The 17,055-nt window shown below is 39.6% G+C and overlaps 1 protein-coding gene across 1 annotated transcript in view; it reads right to left on the bottom strand.

The window, feature by feature from the left end:
• Positions 1-354: 354 nt before the first annotated feature.
• The window catches only part of BEGAIN (brain enriched guanylate kinase associated), a 157,385-nt gene continuing 140,684 nt past the window's right edge, over positions 355-17,055 (bottom strand). The window contains 3 exon segments of the mRNA XM_065684153.1: positions 355-1,731; positions 4,545-4,628; positions 8,030-8,137. Coding sequence (XP_065540225.1) covers positions 355-1,731; positions 4,545-4,628; positions 8,030-8,137 — 1,569 coding nt within the window.

The following is a 17,055-nucleotide window of genomic DNA, read 5'->3' as shown; positions in this document are numbered from 1 at the left end:
TTTCCTCCTAGAGTTTAGGCACGGATGGCCTCATGCACAAAAATAAATAAGAAACCTGCTTGAAGGGAAAAGAATTCTGCTCAAATAGCTTAGGATAGTCTAATAAATACCATTTTGTTTATAAAAATATTTCAGATTTATAAAAGAAGGAAGGGGGCGGTCTCCCATGTGGAAAGGATGTTAAGTGAAAAGTGCTGTATAACATTTTTAAGAGATATTGTTTTAAACATATAGTACCATTATGAATATATATTTTGTAATAATCCTGTTTCTTAGAACCTTATCGTTCATTAGAAGTATCAAATGCTCTTTGCTTCCTTTTGCTTGTTGTCTTATTGCCGATTTGGAAGACACTTAGTTCAGAAGGGTTCCATATAATTGTGCTTTTGTAAGGCTGTCCTTCCGAGTCAAACCAGTACTCCCAGTCCGCTGAAACTGCTGCTGCTTGCTGTGAATACCCGAATGGCTCCCTTGCTCCATGGAAGACTGGTGGATTTCTGAAGGCTCCACCGAACTCTGATTGAGGGATTCTGCTGAGCTGTTGGGGCTCACGTCCACATATTCTCTTTTCAGTACTGGGCTATTTTCAATGTTTTTACTACTGCATAACTGGACAGTGATCCTTTCATTTTTTTGGTCTCTCGATTCTTTTGTTTTGTAAGTGGGCAATTTGTCCTGTTTACAGCTAGTGCTGATGTCAATGTTTAGGCCACTCTCTGCTCTCAGGAAGCAAGAATCCACAAGTCTGCTTTGACAGATGTCGTCTCCCTCTGAGCAGCTATCTGCTTTGTAACTAGCATAGATGGGGCTTGTTCGACTGTCTCCTTTCTTAATAGGGCTGCTGTAGTACTGCTCGGAAAAACTACAGGGTGACAGCCTGTCTGTGTTCCTGTAAGAGTATGCACCAATGTCTTCCACACTCAACTGCCTCCATCGCCCAGGCAAATCTTCTTCTGAAAGGTGGGTGTTCCTGCACTCATTCCTCATTTTCTGATTCGCTAAAGCCTGCTGTGGTGTTATGGCTGAGAAATGAAAAGGCTCATTTGCATACGGAGGCAGAGTCCTAGTAAAAGTGGGTGAGTTCTCATTGTCATCAGCGGCAAGCTCCATGTGCTGTGCAGGTTTGGACTTGGCAAACCTAGGACTTCCCTGATGCTCGTAACCTGCAGGTGACTTTCTTTCAAAGAGTTCGTCTCGGTTGCTCATGTAGATTGCTTGCTGAGAGGCTGTCAGTGTGTTGGCTTGGGCATTCTCCTTCTCCTCAGATGTGACGCTGAAGCTGGAATAGGAGCTGGAGGTTGGCAGAGAGGTAATGTACTCTGGGAAGGCTTCATGAGAGAAGCTGGAATGGAAACCGTCTTCCTCAACGGTGCTGTCTGTGGAGTTCTGGGACCTCAAGAACCCCATGTCTTTCACTTGTGTGTCCACACTCTGCCTCCTCTCCCTCCTCCGCTCCTCAGGGCAGTAAAGGGCAGTGTCACTGCAGTAAATGTCCGACTTGTACTGGGGTCTTTGGCCGAGTTTTCCTTCAGAGTCCTGAAAACTTAGTTCCCTTGTAGATGGGCTTGATAAGTGCGAAGACAAGCAGTTTGGATCCGGTTTTTCCAGTACTTTGGCAATGACACAAGTGGGTATGGAATCAGCGTAAGATGTGTGACACAAGGGGACAGAAAGGCTACACCCATGTTTTTCCAGATGGATGCTGACTCTTTCCTGAAAGTCAGATGGCAACTGTAACATAAAAAGATGGCAAAGGGGAAAGGAGAATAGGGTACATGTCAGTACTGGTGTCTGTTTGTGCTAATACAACATGGATAGATGAGTGCTTTTTATAAGATGACATAGCTCACGATATGTGGTTCTTTGACTAATGATGTGATGGCCATAATCTTTGTGCATTTCTGAAAACAAACATTATCAAATGACTTTCATCTATTACTTAACATTTGGAAATGTTCATCTGCTTCCCCTCATTGAAAGCATTTTGAAACTGAAAGGTTTCCTTCCAGATTAATTCAGGTTGGATAGAAATGATATAAAGAATGTAGAAAACAGTCTTAAAAAGGCAGGTAGAGAACTGCAGCCTACAGCAACACTTTCCAGAGAGTGTGCATGCGTGCGATTTGCATTTGGAATGTGGGGGTACAGAGGTCTCTGGTGGAAAGAGGAAAGACAAGGAAGAGATCAGGTCTATTCTATTTTTCTTTTGGCTTTCTTTGAGCTCATCTTACCTCCAACCCAGTGCCAAATTTGCTGCTGCCCTCCAGCATCACATTTGATAAACAATGCTGTTTGAAGAGGCAGGAAAGTTGCTTTCTCTGACACTTAAAACAGTGGTACTTGCAGCTATAACAGCAGCTGGGAAGAAGAAAATCAGACCAGTTTCCTTGCCTCAGCAGTTGGATATGGGCTTGCCAGATCAACAAATCACATAAGCCTCAATATGTACCCCTCTTCCAGCAGATGCTAGCTGACTGCTTTTCTGTTTTCTTGACTTTCATCCTTGAAAAGGATTCATTTCTTGAATTTCATCCTTGAATGCCTGGCTAAATTTTTATCGACTCAGCACTTTATTATTTGAAGTAGAAATCAAGTTCCTCTACCAAGTAATCCATGGTCTAGCCCTAAGGATCTTACTCCCTCCTTTACTTTGTTTCTCTAGGGGAGTCAACCCTAAAAATGCTGAAGTCATCCCCCTCCCCTATACTTTAGGCAAGAGAAATTTAAGGTGCCTGTTTCTTGTAACCATCTTACATGGTATAGATATACAAGATGTAGAGCTCCTCTTTTAGCTTCACTGGAAAGTTTTGAAGTTGGTTTAATCCCCAAAAGTCAATGTATTCAAAATATGGCATGTTATGAAATGGCATTCTTGTTAATGTGGAGTAGGATGAGTGTTTTTTCAACCAACAGGCCTTCCAGGATTTTTAATTAATCATTATGTTTTTAATTGGCTCATATGTCTTCCATTGGAAATAAAGAGTATGATATTGCCAATCTTCTGGCAGACAGCGATATTAGTTATGGCAAGTACAGATGCAACAAAGATTGAATAAACAGGTTCTAAAATAGGGCTACTCTAAATTGCCACAGAAATGAGGCAAAGAAATACAGTTCATTTAACATAAAACTGCTATATGGGGCAGCTGTTATTTTAGTATCCTGTAATACCACTATTTGATCTATTTTATATACGCTATTTAGACTATGAAATTCATTAAGAAAAAGAACATTATTTTCTGGGCATTGCACTGGAAACTGGAATTACTAAAATGACATTGCTGTCACATTACTATATTGTACTATAGTTTAGGCTTCTGGACAATATACAATCCTTAGGCAATATTTACATTTGTAAGGAATTTATTGTCTGTGATGGTATATTCACACTTACTAAATTAATAAATACATGGACTTATGAGTGAAGACTTTGCCTATTTAATCAAGTGTATGACAGTCTGGGAAATTGTGGAGAGGTCCCACATATGTGATAATTTTCTGCAAGTGAATCACTAAGTACTTTTAAGGTCCTAACAAGTAAGGTGCTTTCAATGTGAGTAATGATAATTTCTGGATATGAATTGCTAAAAGAAGTCAGTAACTGGAAAAAAATAACAGAACCAAGATAATGGTTAATTCAGAATTTCTGTCTCCATTTCAGAAAATCACTGCCCATTTGGTGGAAGAGTCTTGCCATATCTTTATTTACCAGGGTTGTTTAGTGCTCTGAAGCTACCTACTGCCTTAGAAATGGTTTATACATTCCACATTCAATTTTGCATCATTCCGTTGCAGAACTGCACAAGAGAGACCATTTGAAGAGACATTAACCTGATGGGACTGATGAAAGGAAGGCTTTCCTCGTGACCTTCACCAAAGCAATGTACATGACGGAGGTGCTATTGCTTTGTGTAGGGCCTGCATCCTTAAAGATAGCCTTGTTCACTAAGACAATATTTACCTCCCCTTTAAAGAGTCTTTTTCTCAAGCCTAGTTTCCTTGGAAGCAACTAATTAAAGTTTACACCTTGGGAATCAATCATTCAATGCTCTGGTTGCTTTAGAAAAAGATATTTGTTCTGTCAGTCCATTTAAAATTTGGGTTTAGAAATTAGCTAGACTGGAAAATAGCTTCAGGAGGAAAATAGATAGTATCAGAATCTCTGATGCTTATAGCATGTCATTTCCCTGCTCTCAAGTCCCAGTTTCCCCCCCAGCATTTTGCATTCCAGATTTCTCAGCACTTTGGTTTTGCTAAAGCCTTTATTTTTTTATGTGATCAGTGCAGGCTCTTTCTACTGAATAGCAGAGGTTTTGGGGAAGAGAGTACCTCCAAGTTCCATTGCTGGCTGTGATTTCATCAGCACCTCCCTCAGCTGCACAGAATACCAGGAGGTGCACAAGCCCTCCTGTCACTTAAAGAGGGTGGGAGTTGTGGAAAGCAAAGCCTTAAGGGCAAACAAGTTCTGGAACTGACACATAAAATAACCTGTTTTCCATAATATATTTATTTCTTTGAATATTCACCAAGGTCGGTCACATTACCTCTGAAAGCTTATGTGCCCTGTCGTAATTCTTGCTGCACTGGAGCAACTGAGCAGCTAAATTGCAGTCCTTCCTATAGAGCTCCTAGAAAAACAAAAAACAACCTGTTTTTTAAAGTTTGCAAATAGCTTGTGGCTTTCAGCTTTTCTTCCATGCCTGCACAATCTTTTAAAAATCGACCTGGGGGAAATTCGGAGCGTAGTTTAACTTTTACATGCATTAAGATTCCTTGTTTCTTGCATGGTCCTGAGACGTTTGCTCCTTTGCTCCTGAGAGCTGATAAAATTACTAAAAAGAAAATTTTGAGAACTAGTACTACAGAACAGTAATCTGCGTTTCAAAAGATGGATACTTACCGTTAGGAGCTGGACTTTATACTGTTAGTATGCATGGTGCTATGAAGGCTAAAATAAACATGATCTTTTAAGTAAAAAGAAAATTTAAGAACAGACAATTTTTACTATTATCCAGATTAGAAGCTACTAAGATGCTACTTTAGAAAATGCTTAAATAATCTCATGAGACTGTGGGAGAAATTTATTGCAGAAATATACATTATATTGTTTTTTAAAAAGAAGGCCTTTGTTTTTTTATGGAACTTCCTTGCTGGTTCCTGACTCTTTCCATGTCTTGCAGAACAGAGCTATACAATTATATTAAATCTCACTGCAAATATTTGATGCTGCAGAGCAGGATATTTTACTGGCTAAGAAATTACCATGAGAATTCCACACAGGGAAAAAGGAAATTTAAGCAAGCTGCTTATATTGTTTTTGTATTGAATGGCTCCCACAGCCTATTTAATGGGAAAGTTCACTACATAGATTTGCTCTTCATCTAAATCTAATGGCTGTGTAACTGTATCTTTCAACAGTATCTTTGGGTTCCTGGAGGTAAGAGTTGTATGTTGCTTTCCCTGATCTAGGTGCCATTACAAAAATGCTGGCTTCAGAAGTTGACTTTATAGGTGAGCGTAGATAGAGAAAGCATAAAGGTAGTATGGACAGTAGGCTGTGTTAATCTGTGAAAATCAGAAAATGTTTATAGCGAAAAGGTGTTGAATATTGAAACAATTCAAATATTTATTTTTTTCTATGGAATTAATGTTATAATTTTATCATATGCAGAAGTTTTCTATGAAAAGTAAAGGTAGAAATTCTCTGCTTTGAAATGCCATTTTAAAGGTATTCTGTAATATCAGGTGCAACAAGATGTTCCTGGGAGTCTGTGAGGCATGGGGTTTGTAAATTTAGTTTTCCTATGACCATTAGTTCATGATATCTTCATATTCAATGGTCTGTAGATACTCTTGGTTTGTATTAGGGGATTTTTTTTTGTCTGTGTAAGCCTACATACACAACACTTCTGCCTTAAATGTGCTGGGGAGATGCATTCATTTATGTGGGTCTTAGATTTTATGTTAGCAGGCACTATTTTTGTTCCTGAAAAATTCCTGGTTTTATTCCTGGTTTTATTCCTGTGAAGCAGCAAACAGTAGGAATCCAAGAATTCAATTTAGAAGCAAAATATGTTGTGTGCACATGTGATCCTGACGTGTTACATGCACATTAAATGCATAATGCTGTGCAATGTATAACACAGACAAGTACTCCAGGTCCCCTATGGCATTAGTAGGCACACAAAACCGAAATAACTCCAAAATCAAATCCTTTCTTCAAAAGCTGTGTGCCTCTGTTTCTGTGAAGTGGTTGTCATGGAGAGTACAAAAAGCATTTCTGATGCTTTATTTTTAGCAGCTTTAAAAATTACTACAGAAAAATGACATGTGAGTTAAAAGTGCCACGGGTACTTTGTTCTCCGTATGCTGGTACATAAGACCGGAGTGACTCTGTCTTTTATAGTTTACCTGAACGGTAACAAGCCACATATGTGGCAGCTAGAACAGTAATTGGCAATTAATGCCAAAATGTTTCCCATAATCTAAAACATGTATTTACATCAAAAGCATAATTTTACATATCTGTCAGAAGAATAAGGAGTAACATAATTGAAGGAAGAAATACGGACAAGACAAAAAGATGTTCTCTTCACGTAGGATTCTTCAGTTTAACACCAACTCTACTTAGTAGATATAATCTTAATAGTTTGTTTCATAGTTCTTTATTTTAAAATTTGGAATTTATCTTTTACTTTCATTTGTGATGCTACATAACTAAGGGCAGAATTTTGTCTGTGAATTGACCTCAAGTATAAAGAAATGGTGCTGTTTTTTGAGGCTTTTGCATCAGTGTAAGCTGCCTTTTAAAAGCTATGAATATTGAAAACTCTTCTTCAAATTGGGCCCAAACCTGACCCCATGAAGTAGTGTAAATGCATGCATACTTACTGGGAGACTTTTACAATTTTTCCCCCCCTCTATTTTAAATCTCGAATAACTCCACTGATTTCAGCTGAGTTCCTCTGTATGTATATCTGTGCTTATAAAATCTAAATGTAGTCCATTGCATTTACCACATTCCATTAGTTACAGCTGTTAGATTTATAAAGTAACTGTTGTTTCAACACAATTTCTGTCAAAGGATCAGATTGTAAACTCTTTGTTTCCTTTGGAAAGCTATTAATTGTATAGGCACAATTCACATCAAGAGGCATATTAATGGGATCAAATGCTCCCTGGTATGATTAAGAGTTCGTATGAAATATGGGAAGTTTGAATGTAAGATGCTGAAAAATAAGTGCTAACAGAAACATGTCTTCTGTAGATGAATTTTTTATTAAGTGTCTAAGGAATGGCATAATAATGAACTAAATGCCTGCAATCTTCTTTTGCTGCCTTTCTTAACCCGGAAGGATTTTATGATCTTGCCAGCTGCAGTGTGTATGCCAGTTTTCAGCAGTGTTTAATGAGATGCAGGGTGACAAGTGCAAGAGACGTTCCCTTCTTCATTCCACACAGAGACAAGTAAAATGTCACACATGAACCACAGCTGGGGAAAACCTGACTCCCTCTCCTTCCAATAACCTTAGCAACGAGGTTGGGTCAATCCTACCTTTTGCTAGTAGAGCTCACTTGTGCTGGGCATCTCATTTCAGTGAGCAAAGACTGAAAGATCAGAGGAACTGCAGGAAATACGTGGGTCTGTACTTAAATTCTTATGGTCAATTCTCACTCCACACGTGTCCACACAATAGCTCTGTGCATGTGCTTCCACCAGTTTGCTGTACCGGACTGAAACTGGTGGCAAAATCAACACAGGAATATTGCCATTTCTCAGAAGATTTTTTTTTTCATCAGTTTTGGGTTTGACGTAAGGAAACAAATACCAATGAAAAGTCCAAGCCCAATCTTATAGCATAAGGAGAACTGAATTTACAAAACCAATAGAACAATAAACTTGAATTATAACTATCGAGGTGACAAGTTACCTTTTGCGTAAACAAGAAATTATTCTTTAAATTCATGGGCAGTGCATGGCTTTATTTCTGCATACAGTATCAAGATGTATCCATAATTAGATACTTACATTGTCTTCTGACAACTTATCTATTGTCACCTTGGCCTCTATTAAGTGATTATTGAGTGCAATTATTTCATGGCTCAAAGCCCGTTTTTCCTCTTCGTAATGTTGACCCTGTGTAGAAAATGCAGTAGTGAGTATTTTTTCTACTGTCAGAATATTTCAGAAAAAGGCCCAAAGGTTGATGTAACTCTCAAATCCAGGGAAAAGCACAACAGACTTCCCCCCTCCTCCTTGTTTTTTTTCTATTTTCCCTCAGCAAATGAGGCAAAGTACTTTGATAATACGCAGGTCAGATTGAACTCACATTAGGAACCTTCACAAAAAGGCCACAGCTAGCCTGTGCAAAAGCATTTGATTGAGCATCAACTATTCCTTCTTCATCAAAAGACAGGGTTTCTAACTTGGAAGGGACTTGCACTGATCTTGGCTTTTGCTACAAGGATGTTTCAGTTGTGCCATTAGCTCTCATTCTTGTTGGAGAGGTATAACAATATTGAAAAAGGAAAGTAGCTGTGTTGGAGGCAATTTCCTTTTTAGCTGTTGACTGTTCTGGCTGCTTTAAAACCCCTGAATGAGGTGGTTCATTTCTCAAGGTGAATGTTTGCCTGATTGCAGGGTTAACACTCATTAGCAGAATGCAACCCCCTGTGGGATAACAGGAAAACCTCTAGCTGCCCACTAATTTAATCTTGTTACAAGTAGGCTGTAATTCTTTATTATAAATGCAAAGAAATCAGTGGGAAAAGTGCCAGTGGTCCGTCCCATACTGTGTCCCATTTTCATATTGCAGTGTTTATTGCACTGCCTCATATATCAAAAATTATTTTGAAACAATCATTTATAACCCTCCCTCCAGGCATATGTTAATGTTGAGAAGTATAGTAGCTTCCGAATGCTCCAGCTGAGATCAAGGCATCTTCTTTTGTGCTCAGCGCTGTACGAGACCATGATAACAAGAAGTTTTGCCAGTTATCTGGAGCGTTGCAATAAGAACAGAAAGGAGGGTAAACTTCAACGTCCACCTGTTTCATTTGGTGAATTCAATCCAATGACTAATTCACAATCTCACTTCCCATTCTAAAATTGTTAAAGTAATTTGTGAAGGACTTTCTCCAGTGGGATTATTGTATTAGCTACTGAAATTTCCCAAATGCAATATTTCTAGGGTCACACAAAAATCTTCCATTAATGCACGCATGACATTGTCAGCTAATTGACAGCAATGGGAGTTCTGTGTTTTGAAGTCTGAATGAATATCAAGGTTAATTATCCAGCTGCAAGGCACCATGCTATATTAAAGAAGGGTGACTAAATTGGAAGTTGCAACTCTCGTGCTAAGTTGCTATTTATAGAAAAACATCTTCTCAAATGGTCTAAGCATGCCCACTGCTTGCTTTAAACAGCACAGATTTGATTTAAATGTCTTTGTGAAGGTCTGGACTAGCCTGTGTCTATGTCAGCTTTTTCTTTATCTGTTCCCTGCTGTTGCAAGACCTCTGTCCTGACAGCCCAGCTGTGCCTTGAGGCTGGTTCAGGCTTGACACCTCTCCCATCCTTGTTCCCATGGATCAGGTGCCCGTGCTAGCTGCCTGGAGAGCTATATCATGGAAAGACAAAGCATGGCTTTCAGAGCTTGCAAGAGCTCCAACCTCACTGATTTTAACAAGACACATGATCTTAGGAGCTAGTATTTTAATTAGGCAGATCGACATAAGTTTTATATGAAGCCCTTAACTGATTGATTTTGTTGTGAACTAAGCAACTAGGCACTTTGTAGACTTCCTGGACATGTGTACACCTCTGGAAATCTGACTCTTTTGAGAGTAAGACTGAAGATTATATTTTCAAAGGTATTTAGCTGAGTAATGAAGTAAACAAATGATAACCTAAGTACCTGGGAAAAACATGTCCCCTCAATTTTCCAAATGATTTCATGCTTTTGAAGGATCCAGGTCCACTGAGTACAGACTTAATCTTACAAATAAAGATTTTATCAATCCTTGCATGAAAACTTGTCAGTGTCAGGGCAGCTGATTTGTAGGACTGCCTTTTGCTCTAGGTCTCTGATTTCAGTATGTCTTGCTTTTGCCTAACTAAATTGACATATTATTTTACAGGTCATGAAAGATCATCTGATCTATGATTTATAGTCTTCAGCAGAAAGAAACTCATAAACAGACAGAAGAATTGAGCCTTGGATGCAGTAGTTTCCATTGCTTTGAGTAATGCTGAATCTGACTTAATTATGGTTTCCTTTTGTTTCAGTTACGATAACTTTTGGGCTTTCTCTCTGACTGAGTGTGACTTTTAAAAATATTCTGTGTTTGTTGAACTGTAAAATTTGCCTTATTCCAAATTTATACTCTACAGGTCTATACTCTTAGCAGAGAAACACCAAACTAACGAATATCCCAGCAGTGCTGTGGAGGAGGAGGCAGAGTGAGAAAGAGGCCCTTCCCAATCTTCTTCACCAGTATACGTCTGCATGTGCATGTTGCTCTTGAGATCAATGTTGTTGGCATAAGCAAAGGGTCTGTCTCATTGAAGCAAAATGAACCAGCCTAAGGATGGACAGGACCCTGAAGGACTTTTGCATGTGGATCACATACTGTGTGTCCATCTTTGAAAGTTCAGGGTTTCAGATGGATGTTACTGTGGTCCAGAGGTGGCAACAAGAAAACAGAGACTTAACCCTGACACCACCTTGGAAAAACAGTGCAGCTGGAGTAGATGGTAGTGCTGGATCACTGCATAAGGATTGCTGGTTACTGGGGACTGCAACTTTGAGCTCTCCAGCTCCAGTCAGACAGTCATATTTTCAGCATCAGGTATAGATGTCAGAGAGGGATGAAAGGAGGATGGGAATCATAATATCAATGCTGTGTTTGTGAGTTACAAATAGAAATGCTTATTTCACTTATAAACACTCTTGGCAACTCCCTCTATTTCTGGTAGCTTTCAGACGCTTGGTCCTCCTGCTCTTCCATAAGGACGGTGATGTCTCTTCTCTCCTTTTGGCACCGTTTCCTGCTCTGGAGGTGCTAACAACCTCTCTCTCAAAACTCAGTAACAGATTAAGTTAATGATGTAATTGATATGCCAATAGCTTGCAGCTGGGTTGAGGGTTCCCGAAGTCCACTCCAAAATGCCATAGCTATAGGCTGGAAAGGGCTCAGCTTCTGACAGATCTTTGTTCAGAAATCTTTGTTGAGTCAGCTCAGTGCATCTTGCCCCTGCCTCCTTCCCCGGCACAGAGCCAGCATAAAAGAATACAGCTCCACAGTGTTTGACTAACATGACAGAACTGCAATCATGTGCCCACGTCTGAGTCAGAACAAATGTGTACTGCTGGGTGATGCCAGCAGTGCAGAGTCCTCATAGTAATATTGGGAGATCCAAGTGCTCAGAGACCTTGTTCCTAGCCTGGATGAGCTTCACTGCTTCCTTCTCAGATCTGATGAAATAATTTGGTATCTGCTCTTGACAAAGGGATCAAATGATGTAATAAAAGATGTAATCTCTGTGTGAAACCTTGTTTTTATTATAATTTGTATCTATCATAGTGACAACATCCCTTATATATTTACAGATCCATAAAAATATAAGGTGTCACTTTCAAAAGTGTTTGGTATAATCTAATTGCTGCATCTGTTATCTGTGGCATAAATCATGTGAAAAGAGTTTTGGTAGGTTAATGCAGCATGAAATAATTAATAGAGAAGTGTATTTTAGAAAGGGGCAAAAGCTGGGTAAAAAAATCTTCTTTTCTTTCATGTTAGTTGATCTGCAAAGGTTCCTACTCTAGTCCTCCAGCAGAAATGGAGCAGCCTAAAAGCTGGCTGTCTCTCTGGTAATGTTTCAGTCTCCCTTTAAGGCTTTCCAGCATTTGGAATGTGTCCTGCCTTAAAGCAGTGTCAGCCTATTAGTCTAGGTTAGGCTGCTTACTGTCATCTGTGCTCTCCTGCGGGAGCTTTGAGATATGTAGAGACTTTTTGAAATCAGTCTCAATTTTGCAAATGAACGATGCAGGTCTGTGGAAATATCAGCCTTTTCAAACATGGCAAAGTAAATCTGCTCTTGATGTTCCTGTAGGGAACATTTCAACGTATAGCATTCCAATGATACTGTGAGAATAATTAAATGGTAGTAGTGACCATCAAGGAATTAGTGGTCAGTAGCATTCCTTTGGAAATAGCTCTTCATAAATAATGCCTGAATGATAGATGGAAAGAGAGACTTGTTTGGTAATGAATACCATCCAAGTGGCAAAGGTACCCCATCCTGAATACCTGGACAGAGGTTTACTCCGATGTTTCTGGATACAGAATACAGGCAGAACTTTTTTCTTCACTACTGTGTTTGTCCAGGAGGAAGGTAGCACTTCCAGAGGAGAAATTCCCCACCTTTTCTAGACCAGTGTAACACTGTTACCTTAGAACTTTTCTCACAGAGGACTACTGGTGATGTTTTCATTGTGAATGTTAATAAGTGCTGTAATGTGCCTGCTAAGCAACTGCAATGTATTTACTGTTGTTCTGTGGATCACAGTCAGCAAACAAGTTCTTACAGGGGTATTCTTTATATAAGGTCTGCATATTTTAAGGAGGCACATTATAATCTCATTGAAATCATTTTATGAAAGACAAAACAGTGCAGTTGCAGATGACAGAAAACTGCGAGGAGCAGCTGATACACCAGAGGGTTGTGCTGCCATCCAGAGGGATGTCAACAGGCTGGAGAAATGGGCTGACAGGACCCTCATGAAGTTCAACAAGGAGAAGTGAAGAGTTCTGCATTTGGAGGAACAAACCCATGCACTGATGTATACTGGGACCCACCCAGCTGGAAAGAAGCTTTGCAGAAAAGGACCTGTACTAGGTGGACATCAAGTTGAACATGAAGCAGCAATATGCTCTTGCTGCAGAGAAGGCAAAAGGTAACCAGAGCTTCATTAGAAATGTTGCCAGTAAGTTGAGGGAGGTGACCCTTCCCCTTAACACTGGTGTGGCCACAAGTGGAGCACTGTATCTAGTTGAGGTCCTCAGTACAAAAGAGACGTGGACATATTGGAGAGAGGAACCAACAAATAGCCCGGAAAGTGATTAAAGGATTAGAGCATCTCTGTTATGAGGAAAGGCTGACAGCTGGGACTGTTTAGCCTGTAGAAGACAAGGCTCAGGGGGGTCTCATCAACGTGTATAAATCCTGAAGAGAGGGTAGAAGGCAGAGTCAGGCTCTTTGAAGCTCTGCCTAATGATAGGATAAGAAGCAATGGACGTAACTAAAATACAGGAGGTTCCCCCTGAACACCAGCAAATACTTTTATTGTAAATGTGACTGTGCATCGGGAAAGGTTGCCCAGAGATGTGGAATTTCCATCTTAAGAAACAGTCAAAAGCTATCTGGATGTGGTCCTGGGCAATCTTCTCTAGGTGTCTGAGCAGAGGGATTGGACAAGATAACCTCCAGAAGTCCCTTCAACCCTCAACCATGCTGTGATTCTGTGAGTTCTGTAACAAATTATTGCTACCATATTTCACTTGACTGCTGTGATAACTGGTATTCAGCATCTAGGTTTGTTACAATGTATGGTATTTTAAAATCATGTTATTAGCAAATAATGAAATCTGCCATAGAAGTAAATGTTCCTGTTGTTACTCAAAGATTGAATATATAATTAATGCATCACTAGGTTGTAATAAAGTAGGGAACAAGCATGCATTGAATATGGCATAAGTTCGTTTACATTTTTTCCTGGTATTCCACTGAGACTTCAAACAGACCTTAGGTTAGACATGGTGCATGTGAATTCATATCTTCTGGAGGCAGTGAAGCAGCATCTAATTATTGCTGATAGTTACACTAATAATGGAGTATGAGAGTGTGTTATCTATCACAAAGGAAGGGCACTCAGATGCTCCATGCATGCTCAGTGACTGTTCATTGACAATACTTCAATGATGAGTAAGGACGAATTTGTTTTATAGCATCTGTCAGTGCATATTTCAGATCCTGCTGAGAAATAAATAAAGTAGTTTTCTCCTGTGAAACTGAAAGTTGGGAGAGTATGTAATAGCCTCTCCCACCAGGTGTGGAAAATTTCTTTGTTGAAGAGGTAAGAATGTAGCTTTATTGAAGCTTATGTGCCCTCTCCTTTCTATCCAGCTGTGTCATGGTCTCTGCTGAGCAAGGAACAGTTTTGAAATACAGCCCTCGAACCAAGAGACCTCTCAGCTTGCAGGCAGCGTCTTAAATACAAAACAGGGTGGAGGGATGACTTCGCCAGGGGTATATCCAACAATGTAAAGAAAACAAGAATTAGAAAACTTGTGCTGGAAATAAAACCTTTTATCTATTGTAACTTACTGTTAACAGCTTGCACTATTTACAGTACTTCCCCATAGACCATATGCATAGCATGTTTTATCAATTATAGAATCATAGAATAGTTAGGGTTGGAAGGGACCTCAAGATCATCTAGTTCCAACCCCCATGCCACAGGCAGGGACACCTCACACTAAACCATCTCACACAAGGCTTCATCCAGCCTGGCCTTGAGCACTGCCAGGCATGGAGCACTCACAACCTCCCTGGGCAACCCATTCCAGTGTCTCACCACCCTAACAGGAAAGAATTTCCTCCTTATATCCAATCTAAACTTCCCCTCTTTAAGTTTTAACCTGTTACCCCTTGTCCTGTCACTGCAGTCCCTGATGAAGAGTCCCTCCCCAGCATCCCTATAGGCCCCCTTCAGGTACTGGAAGGCTGCTATTAGGTCCCTACGCAGCCTTCTCTTCTCCAGGCTAAACAGCCCCAACTTCCTCAGCCTATCTTCATACGGGAGCTGCTCCAGTCCCCTGATCATCCTCGTGGCCCTCCTCTGGACTTGTTCCAGCAGTTCCATGTCCTTTTTATGTTGAGGACACCAGAACTGCACACAATACTCCAGGTGAGGTCTCACAAGAGCAGAGTAGAGGGGCAGGATCACCTCCTTCGACCTGCTGGTCACGCTCCTTTTGATGCAGCCCAGGATACCGTTGGCTTTCTGGGCTGCGAGCGCACACTGCTGGCTCGTGTCCATTTTCTCATTGACTAGCACAAAAGCAAAATATGGTTTAGATTTGCAGATATTACTGGATATTCTCTGCAGTTGTTCTTGACTTTTAGCATTACTGCATGTTAGTTTCAGCTCTGCAGATCTTCATGTTAATATGACGGATTGTATGTTTATGTGTGTGCATGTTTATGGATGCTTTGGAGCTATATGAGTTTATCTGCCAGTTAAGAGCCTAGCTATGGATATCCCCTACTAAAACTCATTTGCACCCATGGGCAGAAACTGTGATAAAAACAACAACCTGACAAGTTGAGAACAGGTAAGAATAATGAAAAGACATTTGAATAAATAATGAAACTACATTAACTGATACCAGTTCATAACATAATCCTTGAGGTGCAGGATTTGGTGCTGATCATTGGTTGAGAGCACCATTTACTACTTATTGCAAACCAAAAGGTTTTAGTTCTTTATGTAATGGTCTGATTTTGGTTTAACAGTAAAATGAGTACCAAAAGGAGCTATTTAGTTACACACTCACTGAACCCATTAGTCTGTTTAAGAATGTGCATCTTTACAAGCAACTAGAGAAAAAGAGACAAATATTTAGCTAATTTATGAGGTAATTCTTTGTCAAGTTACAAAAAAACTCCTGCAGGAATAGGTAGGGACATATGCAGAGGCTGTAGGAGCATCCTGACTGCGTTTCATGATGTAGCACTGTCTCATTTTGCTTCCCACTGCAGTAATCCCCAGAACACCCATCCTTGTCTCAACACCTCTTCTTAATGTTAATAGAGCCCGGCTTTCAGGAATGCTGTTACATTACAGTAAGGAGTGACTAATCCATTATATTTATTCTATGCTATATTACATATTTATTTAAAGTGACTTTCTGTTTCCAAGCTGCCAAGGGTGCAGGCAAGGCTGCATTCTTCAGAGACAAATGTATGACATTAGCATTTTAAAATGCTTTTTTTTTCAGGGTGGGTCAGAGAAGATATGCTGTTGATATGTCTTGTGCCTAAGGCTTTACCTACTGCAAAAATCTACGTTGTGTTGGAGTTCTTCCATGTGAAAAAGAGTGGCAGGAACATTATTCCAAAGTGACAGGCCTTTCCTATGGTGAACATATGGGATAAAAGGAAGTGAGAGCTGTATGAGCCTTGGGTTTTCTCAGGAAAAGACTCGATTGTCTGCCATAGATTAAGTTTTTTTAATTTTGTAATTCTACCTAGGAGCTCATCAAAATAATTAAAAATAATTATATGGTCATAGTGAAATGAAAGGAATAGAGGCTTCAACTGAGCTACTTGTAAAGAGCAAAATGTTTTGTAAAAATAAAAAGAAGTTATGTGAATGGGCAGAGAAAGAAAACTTGTTACTGCAGGCCACACAAAGTAGGCTCATTAAGCTTGCAGCTTGAAGCTGTCACTCTGATGACTGTTTGATGCTCAAACTTACTAGCCCTGGAAATGGAGAAATTACTGGAGAAAAGTTATTGCTTAGACTCTACTTAAATGGACTGTGAAGAGAAAGCTGCATTAATTACTCAGAATAAAGAAAAAAAATGGCTTAGGAAGGAGAAGATAGGATTATGAACTTTGGAATCTTATATAATTCATATTAATTGCAGATCATTTTAATATGCAAGTGAATTCTAATTAGAGTTGAGTACCTAAGCAAGGGCAATTTCCCAACCAAAACTAAGGCTAGACTATTTACAGTACGTTGCTCTTTAATATTTTGTTCAGCTCTAGGAATTTTTAAATTCACATTTCCTGTCATCTTTTGACATTTTTTTCCTAATAATTATTTGGGTAGAAGAAAAAATAAACTTCCCTCCCTTTCCCCTTGTAATTGCTGTCTTAAAATAACTGTTCAGCTAAATGCTCTCTCCCGGGAGTTAAGATACTTCTCTCTCAGAAAAGTTTGCTCTGATTTATCACACTCCTGTGGCAAGTCTGACTTT

This window comes from Lathamus discolor, chromosome 6, assembly GCF_037157495.1.
Source record: "Lathamus discolor isolate bLatDis1 chromosome 6, bLatDis1.hap1, whole genome shotgun sequence".
Lineage (NCBI taxonomy): Eukaryota > Metazoa > Chordata > Aves > Psittaciformes > Psittacidae > Lathamus > Lathamus discolor.
The sequence above is the reverse complement of the archived record's forward strand: the minus strand, read 5'-3'. Positions and strand labels throughout refer to the sequence as shown.